Raw genomic sequence first — 16,424 nt, 5'->3', positions numbered from 1 at the left:
TACCATATATCATTAACATCATGCGAGTATAGTTAATTTGTACGTGATGAAGTTTACGATTTTCAGAGTTGGGAGGAAATGCTATATTGATATCAACATCATGCTTTATTGCGATAAGTGATTAGCTTGAGAAAGTTTTGAAGAGGATAGTTCCGCTAGAGTAAGGCAGTATAAAAATTGATCAGAAGTTGAAATTGAGCGAAGGGTTACTAATGCGACAAAACTAATCAAACGCACAGTCCTTTACCTAGCTCATACATTGATGGATGAAGGGATTTGAGGTATGTCTTCGAATTCACAGGGAAAAGAGTGTGAGTTTGATTTGCTCATATGCTGTCTGTGACCGTGGAATAGTTTTAATCCCGTTTATCACTACCTAAAGTCTCACGTTGCCGAAGGCATTTCCAGGCGATGGTGTGATATAATGCAATTTTTCTTTACCCAACTATTGTTTTGCTTCTCTCGCAGTAGGCAGTGGGGTGGTGTTGCGTGATATTGCCTGTGGATGGATTTGAGGACATACCTCAAATCCCCTCATCCATCAATGTATGAGCTAGGTAAGGGAGTACACGTTTGATTAGTACTGCCGGATTAATGGCCCTTCGCTCCATTTCAACTTCTGTTCAATTTTTACACTGCCGTACTGTAGCGGAACTATCAATCTATCCTCTTCAGAACTTTCTCTAGCTAATGAATTGTCGCACTAATGCTTCATGTTGATATTAGTATAGCATTTCCTCCAAATCATACAAATGCCCAAATTAGATTGCGGTAGGAACATATTTTTGTTAGGGGATGCAGACCCGCATAGAAAATAACCATAAGAAGTGCATAACTACCTATTCGGCATACCATCGCAACCTAATTTGTACCATTTCTGATATCCTTCGTGTGTGGTACCCGTTTATTAGGGGAGTGCGAGAGATTTCAACAGTAGACCATTGCGCCGCGAACTGTGTTGAAAATTGAACGGAACCAGCCGGAACGGAACGGACTCCCGCCGTTTATTAGGGGAGTGCGAGAGATTTCAACAGTAGACCATTGCGCCGCAAACTGTGTTGAATATTGAACGGAACGAGTAAAATGCAAGCTAATCTTGACATAAAAATGATCATAATCTTAGCAATCTTTGATCACCGTACAAACATTTTGAACTGCTCATGAACCTGCCCAACAAACAATTTGATCTGTTTAAAAGCTGGATAACCAATTTTTTAGTTGAACAAGCACATTTTTGCCTGAACAAGCTCTTATTCAACTTTTAATGTTTGTTGGGTGATATTCTTTCATAGAAGTTGAACGGCGTTCATGAACATGTGCATTATTGTTGATAGAGCCATTTTTGAGTGTATGTAATCTGTGGCCAGTTGCAATGAATATCATTGAATCGGAACTACCCCTAATTTAACAGTATAACGTTTCGTCACTTATTCGGATTTCAATAATGTACCCAATAACCCAATAAACAATTTGAGCAGATTAAAGGCTGAATAAGTCATTTTTTTTTGCTGAAGAATCTTGTTTTTGCCTGGTGTTGCATTGGTGATGGTGGTTCCGTTGCAAATATTTGTTGGGTATGTTTGGTCGATATTAATATTAATCAAAAGCCAAAAATTACTTTATTCAATCAATCTTGTCAAACTGTTCTAGCGCAGAAGAGTACATGCCAAACATAAGACTCTTAATGTTGGGGTCCTGTAAGAAAATCCCTAGGCAGAAAAAAATATGTGTACTCTAACGAAGCCGTTAAACAGTACATTTTAAAATAAACTGTCAGGAAAGAGTCACGACAACTGCCAATCAATATTATGTTTTTAATCACGGGTGGGTGAGACGGCTAATAAAAGAAGAGTGCAGCTAGTAACAGAAGTACCGACTGAATTGGGTTAAAGGGTGATACGGTCAAAATTTGGTCAATATCAACTTGACGTATTTCTTTCAATTTTGCATTTAAAAAACCTGAACACCCCTCATTTTGAAGGTGTGTGTGTGTAGAATGTTGCTCCTATTTTGATTTTGGAATTCACTCTTCAGTTGTCAAAATGCCGTCCAAGCAAGAAGAGCAGCGTATCAAAATTTTGCTCGCGCATCGCGAAAATCCGAGCTACTCGCACGCAAAGTTGGCAAAATCGCTAAAAGTTGCCAAATCAACCGTTACAAATGTAATTAAAGTATTTGGGGAACGTTTGTCGACAGCCAGGAAGTCTGGATCGGGGGGAAATCGAAAACCGGAAACCGCTGAGACGACAAAGAGAGTTGCCGGTAGTTTCAAGCGAAACCCTAACCTCTCTCTCCGAGATGCCGCAAATAAGCTGGGTGTATCGTCTACAACCGTGCATCGAGCCAAAAAACGAGCCGGACTATCGACTTACAAGAAGGTAGTGACTCCAAATCGCGATGATAAACAAAATACGACGGCCAAAGCGCGATCCCGGAGGCTGTACACGACGATGCTGACGAAGTTTGACTGCGTGGTAATGGACGACGAAACCTACGTCAAAGCCGACTACAAGCAGCTTCCGGGACAGGAGTTTTATACGGCAAAAGGAAGGGGAAAGGTAGCAGATGTTTTCAAGCACATGAAACTGTCAAAGTTCGCAAAGAAATATCTGGTTTGGCAAGCCATCTGTACCTGTGGCTTGAAAAGCAGCATTTTCATAGCTTCCGGGACTGTCAACCAAGAAATTTACGTGAAAGAGTGTTTGAATAAACGTCTGCTGGCTTTCCTGAAGAAACACGGTTGTTCCGTACTGTTTTGGCCGGATTTGGCATCTTGCCATTACGGTAAAAAGGCCATGGAGTGGTACGCCGCCAACAACGTGCAGGTGGTTCCCAAGGACAAGAACCCTCCCAACACGCCAGAGCTCCGCCCAATTGAGAAATACTGGGCTATTGTCAAGCGGAACCTAAAGAAGACCAAAAAAACTGCTAAGGGCGAGCAGCAGTTTAAGGCAAACTGGCTTTCTGCGGCGAAGAAGGTGGACAAGGTGGCTGTACAAAATCTGATGGCAGGGGTCAAGCGTAAGGCCCGGCAATTCGGATTTGGAAAAGCGGAAGCCTAACTGAATATTTTTCCTGAATTTTATACTAATTGAACTTGAAAAAGAAATTTAATTTGATTTTTTAAATAAACGATTTCACTGATTTACACGCGTTTTCCCTTGACCAAATTTTGACCGTATCACCCTTTACAGCTCGCTGCTTGCAGGCAGCCTTTTGGAGAACAATGTTCAACGCCACGCGCCGAAAGCACTGCTGCTGCTGCTGGTGATGATGCCGATGACCGGACACCACCACACACGGTGATTGGAACTGAATCCGATCAGCAGTTTATACCAGCCTTGATAGCTAGCTGCTTGCATGGAGCCTTTCGTTGTGTACTGGTGAACACTACCACTCACCACGCGGTGATTGAATAAACACCGTTGGATAAGACCAAATGGAATTCACCTTTGATCTCTGTGTTAGAGAAATCGCTTTTCGCACGCAATCGGTGATAATTTTAATTATCTTAGCAACAGTTGCACATTCGTGCAATTTTCAATATTAATATTTTGAAAAAATGATAAAGTCTTAAATGTTAGGATGCGTATGTATGCGTATATTTTTGATCAATTGGTGATAAATTTATTGGGATTGGTCCAGGGGCAGCTGAGTTATTAACGTTCAAAATCTTTCATAATTTTGTTACATGCTCCATTTTCGGTTCTCACAAAGTGTACCCCCAAATAAAAATCACAGACGTAGTGCTACGTCAAAAAACAACTGTATAGCAGCACCTGTTTTATTCTTGTTTATACTATTATAAGAGGTTGATGTTCGGCGTTTCTTGTGCTCCAGAAATTTTTTAGAAAACTATGGAAGCCATTTTGGCCGGATTAGAAGGGATAATTATTTATCTAGACGACATTGTAGTGTTCGGCAAAACTAGGGCAGAGCATGACAAAAGGTTACAAGCGTTGCTCAAGAGACTGAAGCAATATGGTGTATTGCTTAACGAGAAAAAATGCGTATAAGGTGTGACCAAAATTGATTTCCTAGGACACGTTCTGAATTCGGAGGGGGTGAAACCAACGGAAAACCGGGTCATGGCCATAAAATGTTTCCGAGAACCTAAAAATGTTTCGGAACTTGGAAGTTTTTTAGGCTTGGTTACATATGTTGGTCGATTTGTGTCTAACCTTGCTGGCAAAACGGAACCCCTGCGGAAACTTCTGCGAACCGGAACAATATTCCGGTGGAAACAGGAACAAGATGCAGCATTCCAAGATATCAAAGCAGCAGTGCGGATATCTAGGGTTCTTCAATCGTGGTGACCGAACAAAACTAGTGACAGATGCAAGCCCGGAAGGTTTGGGTGCCGTAATTTGCTGGAGAACGAGAAAGGGGAAACCAGAATAATCGCTTTTGCTAGCAAGGCGTTAGTGCTAATTGACTACTTTAGTCGGTTTGCGCAGGTCATTATCATGAAGCAGACAACAGCAGAGTTAACGGTGAAGGCTCTTTTCGAAACTTTCCGTCGTTTCGGAATTCCGGATACACTCCGATCACGGGCCACAATTTATAAGTGAATCAATTAAATGGTTCTGCAAGGAATTCGGCATTCAGCAGCAGCGAACAACCCCATATTCGCCACAGGCCAATGGAAAGGTCGAGCGTATGAACAATACAATTTTGAAACGGTTGCGCATAAGTCAAGAATCGCAAAATGTTGACTGGAGATGGGACCTTAGAAACTTTCTACTTATGTACAACTCCATACCACATACTTCAACTGGAGTTGCTCCTTCGGAAGGATCCTAAAGGATCGTAAAAGATAAACTGCCGAGTGTCACGGGAAGAATGGACCAAATGACTGAGGGGATAAGAGACCGAGATTGGAATTTGAAACTACAGGCAGCGGATTCAACGAACAAACGGAAAGATGCAAAGGAAAATACGTTGAAGGTTGGTGATTTGGTGATAGCGAAACGGACTATCAGAGAGCGTAAGTTGTCCAGCAATTTTGGATCAGAGCTATTTGAAGTCATCAGCCGCTCAGGATAAGAAGCCAAAATCTGCTCTAGATCGACAGGAAAAACTTACAACCGAAACGTTTCTCATCTGAAGCCGATTGCTATAGAAACGCATGATGAACCCGAAGCTGACCCAGTAAGGTAAAAGGAAGATACTGATAATCCTCTAGTGAAGGATACACCACAGGAAAATGAAGACCAGATGCCAACTGAAAAGGTACGCGATCATCGTAATTCCAAACCGCCCAGATACTTGAAGGAATATGTAACAAAATTTGATTTTGATTCTAAGTAAAAGGGGAGTGTGATATCTAACATGTGTTATTTACCATCAGATAGCGCAGATAGGGCATGAACAAAGACAAGCATAGGGCGGTAGCCAGAAGCGTAGGAAAAGTGAGACGGAGGAGTTGAGAAGAAGGTTGGAAGCGAACGCAAATAAAGAGTGAAAGTGAAAGCTAAAAGTGTTAACATCAGAATATTCAAGATTCCGAAGCTCCCATAATCTTAAAGGAGGATTTTACAGGTGCAAACGGTCATCTCATGGTTGAAGCACCTGAAACGGAAAATTCAAGCCAGCAGGACGTGCCACGACGTGTAACCATTGAGGTAACTCTAAGACCAGAAGGTCCCGAAGAAACGGGATCACCTTTTTGACTCAGCTCTGGTACTATCTTCGGTCCCAAGCTAATCGATGCACCCCTCGAAACCTAGGAAAATCCACGAACCCCTCATTTTATCTGTCAAACTTTCAAAGCGAAGCAAAACAAACATAGTGTAGTACTGGAATTTATACAATGGGGTACGTTAATCGATTTGCTTGGGATCAATAGGCTAGTCAAGTAGTGAGCAAATTTAAAATCGTTAGTTTTGTATTGATTGTTGGTTCAACTGTTCAGTTCTCCGATAATGGTGTTACACTGCCGAGAGCATGATCAACTTCGCTATATCTAAGGAATCTTCGAGGAATCTTCCAGTATTCCATACGCCATCGGTAGCCCAGTTCATCAAGATTCAAGATGCAAATTCTTCTCCCTACATCGTGTGCCGTTCGACAAGAGAACGCCACCCTTCCCGCAAATACTCACCGTAGACGCTTCATTTCGAAAGGAGGGAAGAAATGTTGTGTATGTAAAATTATTTACAATCGAACTATATTCATTCTGACAACACTGCCGTTCAGTTATTAAATATAAAATACTAAAAGATATAATCGCCTTTTCATCGGTAAAAGTTTTATTCATTTTAATCGGTTCAACTATTATAAGACAATAAAAGTTTTTTTTTAAGTAGGTGAATTTACGTATTCTCGGCAACCTAAGCAGCGACGTTCTTTCTATAGCCTTTTTCTCTAAGGAACGCACACATATGCAGTATTGGTTTGTTTACAATCTTTTTTTTTTTTTGCTGCCAGCTGCTCTAACAATTTCAGTCGAAAGAATTGTCAAAAACTGTTTTGAAACGCTTTTACGAAGCTCCAATCTTCTCTAGTGAGAGCGAGTATTGTCGGCAACCAGTTTTTCTTCGGCAACTGTTCCATTTGAACTGCATGTAAATCTGCTGTTCTATTATCGGCAACTCGAAATCTGCTACAATTTGTACCCAGACAACCAGAAATCGTATAACAATGTACAGGCAGTATCGTAAATTGCTACAGTTTAAGTCAAAACCGCATATAAGAATGGCATACTTCGCACTATGTTTAAGTTAAATCGTATAGAATGCAAATTTCCGACTTATATCCGATGACTCATTTTTCCGTCGTGATGTATCACAAATTAAATCGGATTACATCGTTAGACTTTTCAATATGAATTTGTTATTACAGATTAAATCGCATATGATGTTAAATCAACTCGTTTAAAATTAAATTAAAATTTGCACGTATCTGGCCTCCACTTTTGTACGTATAAGCCATTTCTTTGCATTCTATACGAATTGTTTGTTTGTATATATGTTTGTATATCACGAAAACAACTTTGAATATACGTGCATTCTGGTTGTCTGGGTAGTGCGTGTGTTGCATTTCAAGAAAACCTTGCTAGATGGCTTTTTCTCAGTGGTAAAAATATAGTCAAATTGAAGCTGGAAGCATAAAGAATCGTTTGCATGCATTCAGCGAAGTGTTTTCGTAAGAAAATCCAGTGAAAATAGTGTTTCAATTTGGGTTGCCGAAAATAGTCTGTCATGCCGAAGCCGTCATTTCCCCTATTCGTGGTTGTCTTCTCTATTTCCTAAATCCCTAAAAATACGTAACAATTACTCCTATGAAATTTTTTAGAGTTATTCTCAGAATTTTCATTGAATTCTTTTCAGATTTCTACTCACATGTTTGAAATTCTCCTAAGAGTTCACTTCCAGTTCTCCTCACGAACTTCTTAGAATTCTTGTAAAAATGTGATTGGCATTCTAGTCAGAAGTTTCTTAGAATTCTTCTCCGAATTCTTTTGAAGTTATCTAGGAATTATTCCCAGATTTAATTGTTAGTCTCCTTTTTATGTATTCTCCGAAAATTCCCATGGAGTTATGCTCCGGATTCTATTTTTCCCAGAAACTTCTTGAAATTATCCTCAAGATTTCTGTTCTAAGTTGTCTTGGAGTTCTCCTCAGAGTTATAGTGAAATAATCCTCCTAATTTTGATCTGTTTTCAATTCTCTTTCAGGGCAATGAGTACTGAGTAACAATAAACTTATCAATTGGAAGTCTAATAAATAAATCTTTACTGGTGTTTTACGATGATCGAAAAAATCAAAACAAATACATTGAATGCCATGTTGAATCTATGATGCATAGACAAAAGGTCGAAATGGCAGAAAAAAAGGTCGAATGGAAATACCACAGACAAACAGACATAACACATTTAATATTTCTCAATGTAAAACATCTTCACTAAACCATTACCGCCATCTGTTGAGTACACTGTGGTGGGCACTACGCTGAACAGATGGCGGTAGTGTGTAAACGTCAAACGCAAGGGAAATGACTATGCGCGCCACAGGTGGCGGTACTACCATAGAGGTAACTCTAAGACTAGTAGGTCCCGAAAAAACGTGCTCAACTTTTTGGCTCAGCTCTGGTACTATCTTCGGTTCCAAGCTAATCGATTCACCCCTCGAAACATAGGAAAATCCACTAACCCCTCATTTTATCTGTCAAACTTTCATAGCGAATCAAAACAAACATTGTGTAGTACTAGAATTTTGACTAGAATGGGGTACGTTAATCGATTTGCTTGGGACCAATAGGCTAGTCAAGTAGTGAGCCAATTTAAAATCATTAGTTTCGTATTGATTGTTGGTACTACCAACTACGATACTTTTAAATTGACCGTTAAATGGATGTTTGATGAACAACTTGCGAGTGTTATGTCTATTTGTCTGTGGAAATACTAAAAGTCAAATGTTCAAAAGGTTGAATTGGAAAAAAAATCGAAATGGTCAAATCACTCAAGTAAACCTAAGTGAAATACTAGAAAGTTATTTGTCTCTCTTGGGGCTAACTCTTTCTTTAAAACATGGTCAGTTCTTTGGTAGATAAAAGCTACTGAACACAGCTCGAAAGTTCTTTCAATCTCTTGTCCATTCGACCTATTGTCCATTATGTTACATCTTACCTTCTATGATTACTGATGAATACTCAAAGCACTTATATTTCACTCCATTTATTTACTTAAACCGCACGTCTTATACATCTGCTTCGCAGCGTCGCTCACAATCAACTGGCCTCTGACGCCTCTGACTCACAGTATGCAATCACGCCCGGCCTCACTCTCCTACTCTACCTCGATGTGCGGTATAAGAGGTGAGGAGAAAGGAAACTAGTGGACTCTTTCGTTCTCGCGTCTTCTTATGCAGCAACAGACGTGACGTCACGTCTGCTGTTGCATAAGAACACCGTCAGAATGAAAGAGTCCACTAGTTTCCTTTCTCCTCACCTCTTATACCGCACATCGACTCTACCTCCCCCCGTTTCTTTCCCGAATCCTTCTTATCGTTATAATCATGAGCTCATCTCTACATCTCTCGCCTAGACCGAACATAACTTCAATTTAGTTATAGATTGTACGTATCGACGAGGAACTTTTCTTTTTCTAACTGGACGATCTGAAGTTGACTGCGGTGAATTCTCTCTGGGTATCTTTAGGCTGTGAACCATTTGATGAATTTTTTAACTTTTGGTTAAAATTTGACAGATGGAAAGTTATCGATTAACCCTGCTATCCGAGTGTGGTTATTTCTGACAGACGAGAAGTTAAATTTTGACAACCGTGGCTGAGTTCTTCTCGAAAACCGGTCGATCGACAGCTCAGGGATTTTCTAACATACAGAATAACTTTCGAAATGTCACTTTTAACCACGAGTTAAATTTAACTCGGCAAATGGTTCACAGCCTAAGGTTGTCAAAATTTAACTTCTTGTCTGTCAAAAGTAACCACGGTCGGATAGCAGTTAAAATAATCCACCAAATGGTTCAGAGCCTTATAAGGCTGTAGCGAGTTCTGTTGCGTACTAGAGTTACTTCCCCCTGTTACTTTTCGCAATGATGATGGGTATGATGCTGATCCTGGTTGTAGCGGTAGAGATGAATTGAACTCTGAAAAAGGGTCTACTACGTCTGGAAGAGATTCAAGTTGGTTGTTGACTGATTTGCTTGATCCCGGTCATTTCTTTAGATGGGTGACACATCGTCGTAATGTTACTCCTTCATCATTCCTGACGACTGTGTCATTACCTGAACGACTTATAACTTTGAACGTATCCGTATCGTATAATTTCGGTTCAAGCTTACCGTGTTCATAGTTTTTTAAGAACAACTGCATTTCCTTCACTTATTTCTGAGGGCTTTGCGTGTCGCCGTAGGTCTGCATACTTCTTTCCTTTTAGCTTCTCGATCGCATCTCTTCTTCCCGATGCCATTGAGGATCAGTTCGCAATGACGGCAAAAGAACTTTCACTGGTCGCCCAGTTAATAACTCCATGGGCGCTTTTCTGGTCACCGTGTGGAGTGTCGTATTATACGTATAAACATATTCGTTAATTGCCTTTCTCCAGTCAGACTTGGTTGCTTTTGCTATTCTTAGTGTTCGCAGTATTCCTATTCCCTGATTCTGACGCTCAACCAGCCCATTCATCTGGGCCAGTATGGAATAGTTCTTATCAACCGGACATTCTTACTAGAACAAAATTTCGCAAAATCTTCGCTGGAGAATGGAAGCCCATTGTCACTGCAAATAGTTTCCGGATACGTATGTTCTGCAAAAATGTCCTCTAAAGCATCAATGGTTTTACCTGCTGTTGTAGATTTCATTTCTATAACTCTCAGGAACCTGCTATAATAATCTACTATATCCAAGAAGGCTGCACCAACAATCAATACGAAACTAACGATTTTAAATTGGCTCTCTACTTGATTAGCCTATTGGTCCCAAGCAAATCGATTAACGTACCCCATTCTAGTCGAAATTCTAGTACAACACCAGAGATGGAAAAGTTCTCGAAAACTCACTATGACTCGCGAACTTTTCCCTTGGTGAACTTCGTGAAATATCGCGAACTTTTCCAACACTGTACAACACTATGTTTGTTTTGATTTGCTAAGAAAGTTTGACAGATAAAATTAGGGGTTCGTGGATTTTACTATGTTTCGAGGGGTGCATCGATTAGTTTGGGACCGAAAATAGTACCAGAGCTGAGCCAAAGAGTTGAGCTCGTTTCTTCGGGACCTTCTGGTCTTAGAGTTACTCCATGGTTGCACACTAGGGTGCTTCATTCTGAAAAAAGTGATGAATTTCTCATGGGCCACCCTCCAGTTCGATTCATAGCCCCAAAATATGAACCTGTGCAAAAATTGGTAAAGATTGATGAAGGTTTAGAGGTCGCGCCAATGATTTGAAATTTGTATGGGAATTACTATGGAAGAATTTAAAAAATCGCTTATATCGCTATAACTTTGCTTCTACTTGTCCAAATGTCGAAAAAATTTAGTATGTTATTGCTATGGCAATAAACAAAAAGCCTACAGTTGCTACGCTCAGTTTTGCAGCGTATCAAGAATTATAAAAATGTGAAAAAATGGCAAAATAGGGTAAATTGACAGATGAATATGTACAAGGCAACAACGCCAATTTCATCGCAACAACAACAGGCTTGTTGATCATTGTCATGACAACCACATATTTTTTTTTTTCAACGTTTGGACAACTACAACCAAAGTTAGAGCAATGTAAACGAAAATCAATAATTTCCCATACTAATTCACCAAAATCTCCATACAAAATCCAAATCATTGGCGCGACCTCTAAACCTTCATCAATCTTTACCATTTTTTGCACAGGTTCATATTTTGGGGCTATGAATCGAACTGGAGGGTGGCCTATCAAAAATTCATCACTTTTTTCAAAATGAAACACCCTATTGCACACTCCTTCGTCGTGAAAAAATCTATCACGATCTCTTGCCACGCACGCTCACAACCGGCACATTCCTGAATTCTCTCGTCATCGTCGTCATCCACGCCGGGTCACCAAACTTTCTCTCGAAGTGCTCTCCGCATAGTGACAACACCAGGATGACCCCGATGTACAATAGCTAATGCCTTTGGCCTCAATTTAGTCAAAACGATCCTTTTATCTCGTACTAGAATACCACTAACTGGTGACACCTAACTCTTTCGCAAAGGCTTGATATCGGATGAGGTGTTGTGTCCAATCCCCAGATTCCAGTGCCTTGATAACGGCAGTCAATGTTTCATCTCCCACTATTTCATCTCTGATGTCATCCAGGGTTATAGCAGATGCTCCCTCACGAATCGAGTGCTCCGCATTGTCATCAAATGGTGGTTCAGAACTTGAGTTCAGCCGTGATAATATTTCCGAAATATTGGAAGCTCTAGCTATATGCTTTATATCGAAATCATACGGCTGAAGCCGTAGCGCCCATCCTTCTGCCCTGGTAGTTGCTCGACGTCCTTCTTGATGCTGACCTCGAAAGATGTATTCCAACGTCTTATGATCGGTGAAAATTGTGAAGTGAAGCCCAAATAAGTATAGGCAAATCTCGAGGCAAATAGAACCTTTCAACTGCCCAAACTACAGAAAGAGCTTCACACTGGGTTTGAGGGTAGACACGTTCTGTCGGAGTTAATCCTTTCGATGCAAAACAGATGATTCTTATTCTTGGAACATTGAATTCTTTGGTGCAAGCAATGGAAATATTTACCTTATTTGACAAAACCCAGGTAATCATGACGTTTGATTATTGAAAAAAAAATGAATGAAGGAAAGACCTACTGCTGTCATGATTACCGGAGATTTGTCAAATAATGTAAATATTTACACCGATTGCATCGAAGAATTGGTTTCGTTGTACAAGAACAGCTCTTAAGCCCACCGGAGAAGCATTAATGTAGAGCTCCGTGACATCCTTTGGGTCAAAATATCAAACTACTTTTCTACATCTCTACACATTAGACCTTTTATCTCTTTTAATTCCAATTTGCCATACGTTCATTAGACGTTTTGCCCACTCGACCATCTTTTCCGTGCGACCTTATTTTCCATTCGAACTTTTCTTCCATTAGACCATTTGTCCATTTTGACCTTTTGTCCAATCCGAGTCCAGCCGATCTTTTGTCCATTTTGACATTGTGTCCCTTTGACCATTTCTCCATTCAACCTTTTAAAGCGAAAGCATGTCGCGAATTAATCATAAAATCAAAAAGTAACTCATGGTAGAGCTGGAATTATGGCGTAACAGCTTTTGTAAACAATGACTTCTTTCGATGGTGTCTTGAAAGTCAAGGCTCGCCCTCGCAAACCAACATCACCATTAGGTAGGGTAAGACTTCTCCTACTCGACGGTAATATTGGTTTGCGTGAGCGTGCCTTGAATTCCTAGAAACCATTGAGAGAAGTCATTGTTTATAAAAGCTGTTACGCCCTAATTCTAGCTCTATCTAGAACTGTGTTATTTTAGCATCTATATTTTATTTGAATTACGAACTTTTCAATGTAATTTAATATAAAATATTGGATCAAAACCTGGATCAAAATATAAGTTTTAGTAGTCCAACTTGGTGACAACATCATCAAGGATACTATTCTCGAACTGAATCAGTATAATCATCAGGGACAAAAGACCCTTGATTATCTGAAAATAGAAATATGGTCAAATGCAACATCTTGTTTTGAGTCGTTGAAGTTTTGCCGCCAACCTTTCCTATCGTTTGAGCATCTAGTTTCAAGGCATCAAGTATCACGTGGACATATTCCATATGCCCCAGTTGCTTCAAATAACGATTTACCTGTAATCGGAAGAAAAGTTAAATATCACCGTGGACCTAGATGTTGTTTTTTAACATTACCATTGAACTGGTTACAAGGTTGCATGGTTCAGGAACAGTAGCCAAAATCGTTGCAGTTGCATGATTCTGTAGAGGGAAAAATTTAGTTTTAAGTAAATAATATTTAAACAGTCTAAGTGAATGTCACACCTCCAATTGAATGATGGCATTTGGAAACACGATCAGCAGCAGCCTGATGAATTCAATACCCAGTGCAATAAAAGTATTGAACTTCATGGCCATTGAATAGCCATCCACGCTCCAAACCATATAACACTGCAAGGACATTATATTCAGCCTACAAAATACCACAATAAGCATCAGCATGATGATGAATCCACACGCCCGGTGCAGTCGTTCGACCATGGACATTATTCTGAGGTGTAGAATTCTTAGTTTGATAATATTTTCAGTTTGACGATCAATTGTACATCTCAATGAGTCGTTCAACTGCCCAATGAGTTCTCGGATAACAATCAATAGATATGAATATTGCAAAGCACTCATACCGGAAACAATATTTTTGAAAAATACGGAGATCAATTTAGGCGTTACCAGATAGGATCCCCAGTGAATACCCACAAGACTGACTGAAATCGAAACGGACAACAGCAGCAGACACCCGATTGCATTGAGGCGTCCTCCTATGCGATTCAGCCGCTCAGATAATACTACGCGATCGAATTCACTCGCGATTTCTATAAGTTCCCTCAGAAAATCATCATACTTTTCTCTGAAGCAGTTACTGCCGATGCAGATGGAACCGACTAGAAGCGCTTCCGATAGGTACATGACGCAGTAGAAAATCTTCGTAAACGCTGGAACCTTCCAAAGGCTGAACGACTCCGGAGTGAAAAAGAGCAGCACGAATGGCATTGAGCAGACAACCGAAGCTATAGCCAGACTCCAGATGAGTTGAGCCATGCGAAGGCATTTTGAGTTGCTTTTTTGAATACTGCCCAAGGGATACGGAGCGGCACCCAGCAGTTGACTGGCGATGATGACAAATCGAAAACATTTCCGAAATGCTGACTGCGGAGAAAGTTTCGAGACTTTGTTGAACATTTTCCAAGACGGAACTGAGAGCGATCAAATGAATTGCGCAGCATTTGTTATAAATTTACAGTAGATAGTATCGCAGTCCTTCGGGATCAACATTTTCAACGGTAAACATTGACGATTCAAACAAACCCTTACATTTTTGAATAAATTATTTATGTACAAAGTTTGCTATGTCAATTGGAATACGTATACTACTTTTTTCCATCTCCACACTTCTTACTCCTCGGAGCTGGTATGTCGGCATTTGGGTCGAACATGACGTTGTCCAATTTTTTCGTGTCACCGGTGATTTTGGCTTCTATAAAACAGGAAGAAAAAAACATTCAAAAAGACTAGTTTAGAAGTTAAAACATCAAATACTAACGATAAACGTTCTCGTGCACTTTGACCGCCTGTACGACCGAACCCCGAAGCTCTACATCGACATCGCGCGCAATTTTGATTTTCTAGAAAATTTAAACATTCGGAAAACAATATAAAAACCGATTTATCAATTAGAAACTACCTCCTTGATATCCTTCTCCTCGGTGAGGTTCTTGTTCTTCAAAAACTCCTCCCGAATCCGCTGCCGGGCAGCAACTATTGCTCGGTGATCACCGGCAAACACATGATCTTTGGTGCGCTGTAGAGTTTTGTACCATTTCAAAGCCTGTACCGAGAGGAAATTTCAATTAAAATTCACTCAAAAACATATGCTTGCCCTACCTCTCGACGAAGGCCACTCATCGTTGCTGGTTTCAGTCGAAAAAAGTTGTAATTTGACTCGAATTTGAGAGAATTTTAGTATTAATCACCATACAAAATTTGAAATAAATTTTGTTTTTGTTTTGATGTTGTGTAACAAATTCTTTTGTCAAAGTGCTCAGGGCGGGCAAATTAGCATTCGATGTGATTTGATTGAATCGTTTCATATAGTCGGAAAATACATATTTTGTAGTTAGTTTCAAACCTTTATTTTACCAAATTGAATGTAGTTAAATCAAGATTCATCTAAAAATTACAATACATACTGTAAATATTATTATGAAAAGATAAAGAGATGAGAATTTTCAAATTATTCAAAGTTTCGTGCCATAGGCGGGATACATCGGGCGAGCTTCCACACGCACACGCACACAACAAAACACGCGTTTGACATTCACTTTCTGGCACTGAACTCATCTGTCAGGCTCGACACGACATTTGCCGTCTTCTCGCAAAGTGTGGAAATTTTAGGAGGAAAAGTTTCGCTCGATATTCCGTATCTATTCCCTTAAATTAATACGCTTAAAATGGCAGATCTCGGTGCTCCAGTTCGTGTCTCCCCGCTGATCAAGGTAAGTTTTGCCAAAGCGCTGTATTTTCGCTTTTTGGATACCAGTTTGCTTCCCATCATTATGTAATGTTCTGCTTGCACCTCCGAATGGTGACCGGAAAAGTTGTCCAGAAGGATGCTCGAACGGTGATTGCAGGTCTTACCGGGAGGGCTGCAATCGAATTCCATTGATGCAACCATCAATTTCCCTTTACAGTCCTCGTTGTGACATTTTGTTTACATTCCCGATTCTGTTTCTTCCGATTGTAATTTCAGTTCGGTCGCTGGTCATTCCTGGCCGTCGGAATCGCGTACGGTGCCTACCACCAGCAGCGTCTGGCCACGCGTGAAGTCGGCATCCGTGAGATCGAAGCTAAGCAGAAGGCCATTCGCGATGTCAAGTTGGCCGAGGAGAAGAAACGCCAGCAGGCAGGTCGGTATCTTCCAGACGCATCTGGGTTTCAGTCTGTGCAATCGAGTTGTCTAATCTTGTGATTTGTTTTTCAATCATTCCAGAGGAAATCAAGGCCATCGCTGACCTTTCGGGACCGAAGAAGTAGACAGCAACTTGAATTTATTGTTAGTCCCTTATTTTTAACTCGGATTAATGCAACAACTTCAAATGTAATTTTATTTTCAAGCCGTCGATCGAAGGCAAAACCAACAAAAACATACTGTGAAAATAAAGGATAGTAATAAATTCTGAGCGGAA

The 16,424-nt window shown here is 40.2% G+C and overlaps 2 protein-coding genes across 2 annotated transcripts; one reads left to right on the top strand and one right to left on the bottom strand.

Annotated features, from left to right (window-relative positions):
* Window positions 1-14,574: 14,574 nt before the first annotated feature.
* LOC135714293 (complex III assembly factor LYRM7) lies at window positions 14,575-15,212 on the bottom strand. The gene is made up of 4 exons (XM_065237629.1): window positions 15,124-15,212; window positions 14,924-15,067; window positions 14,783-14,864; window positions 14,575-14,716 (listed from the first exon to the last, which is right to left on the bottom strand). Exons 1-4 carry the CDS (start codon window positions 15,142-15,144, stop codon window positions 14,610-14,612), a joined length of 354 nt encoding a protein of 117 aa, XP_065093701.1. The 5' UTR covers window positions 15,145-15,212; the 3' UTR covers window positions 14,575-14,609.
* A 354-nt stretch (window positions 15,213-15,566) lies between these two features.
* ATPsynE (ATP synthase, subunit E) lies at window positions 15,567-16,424 on the top strand. The gene is made up of 3 exons (XM_065237662.1): window positions 15,567-15,734; window positions 15,989-16,145; window positions 16,229-16,424. Exons 1-3 carry the CDS (start codon window positions 15,690-15,692, stop codon window positions 16,270-16,272), a joined length of 246 nt encoding a protein of 81 aa, XP_065093734.1. The 5' UTR covers window positions 15,567-15,689; the 3' UTR covers window positions 16,273-16,424.

Source organism: Ochlerotatus camptorhynchus, unplaced genomic scaffold (genome assembly GCF_037179485.1).
Source record: "Ochlerotatus camptorhynchus isolate MF236.1 unplaced genomic scaffold, CSIRO-AGI_Acam_v1.1 ptg000639l, whole genome shotgun sequence".
Lineage (NCBI taxonomy): Eukaryota > Metazoa > Arthropoda > Insecta > Diptera > Culicidae > Ochlerotatus > Ochlerotatus camptorhynchus.
This window is presented reverse-complemented; position numbering and strand designations above follow the sequence as displayed.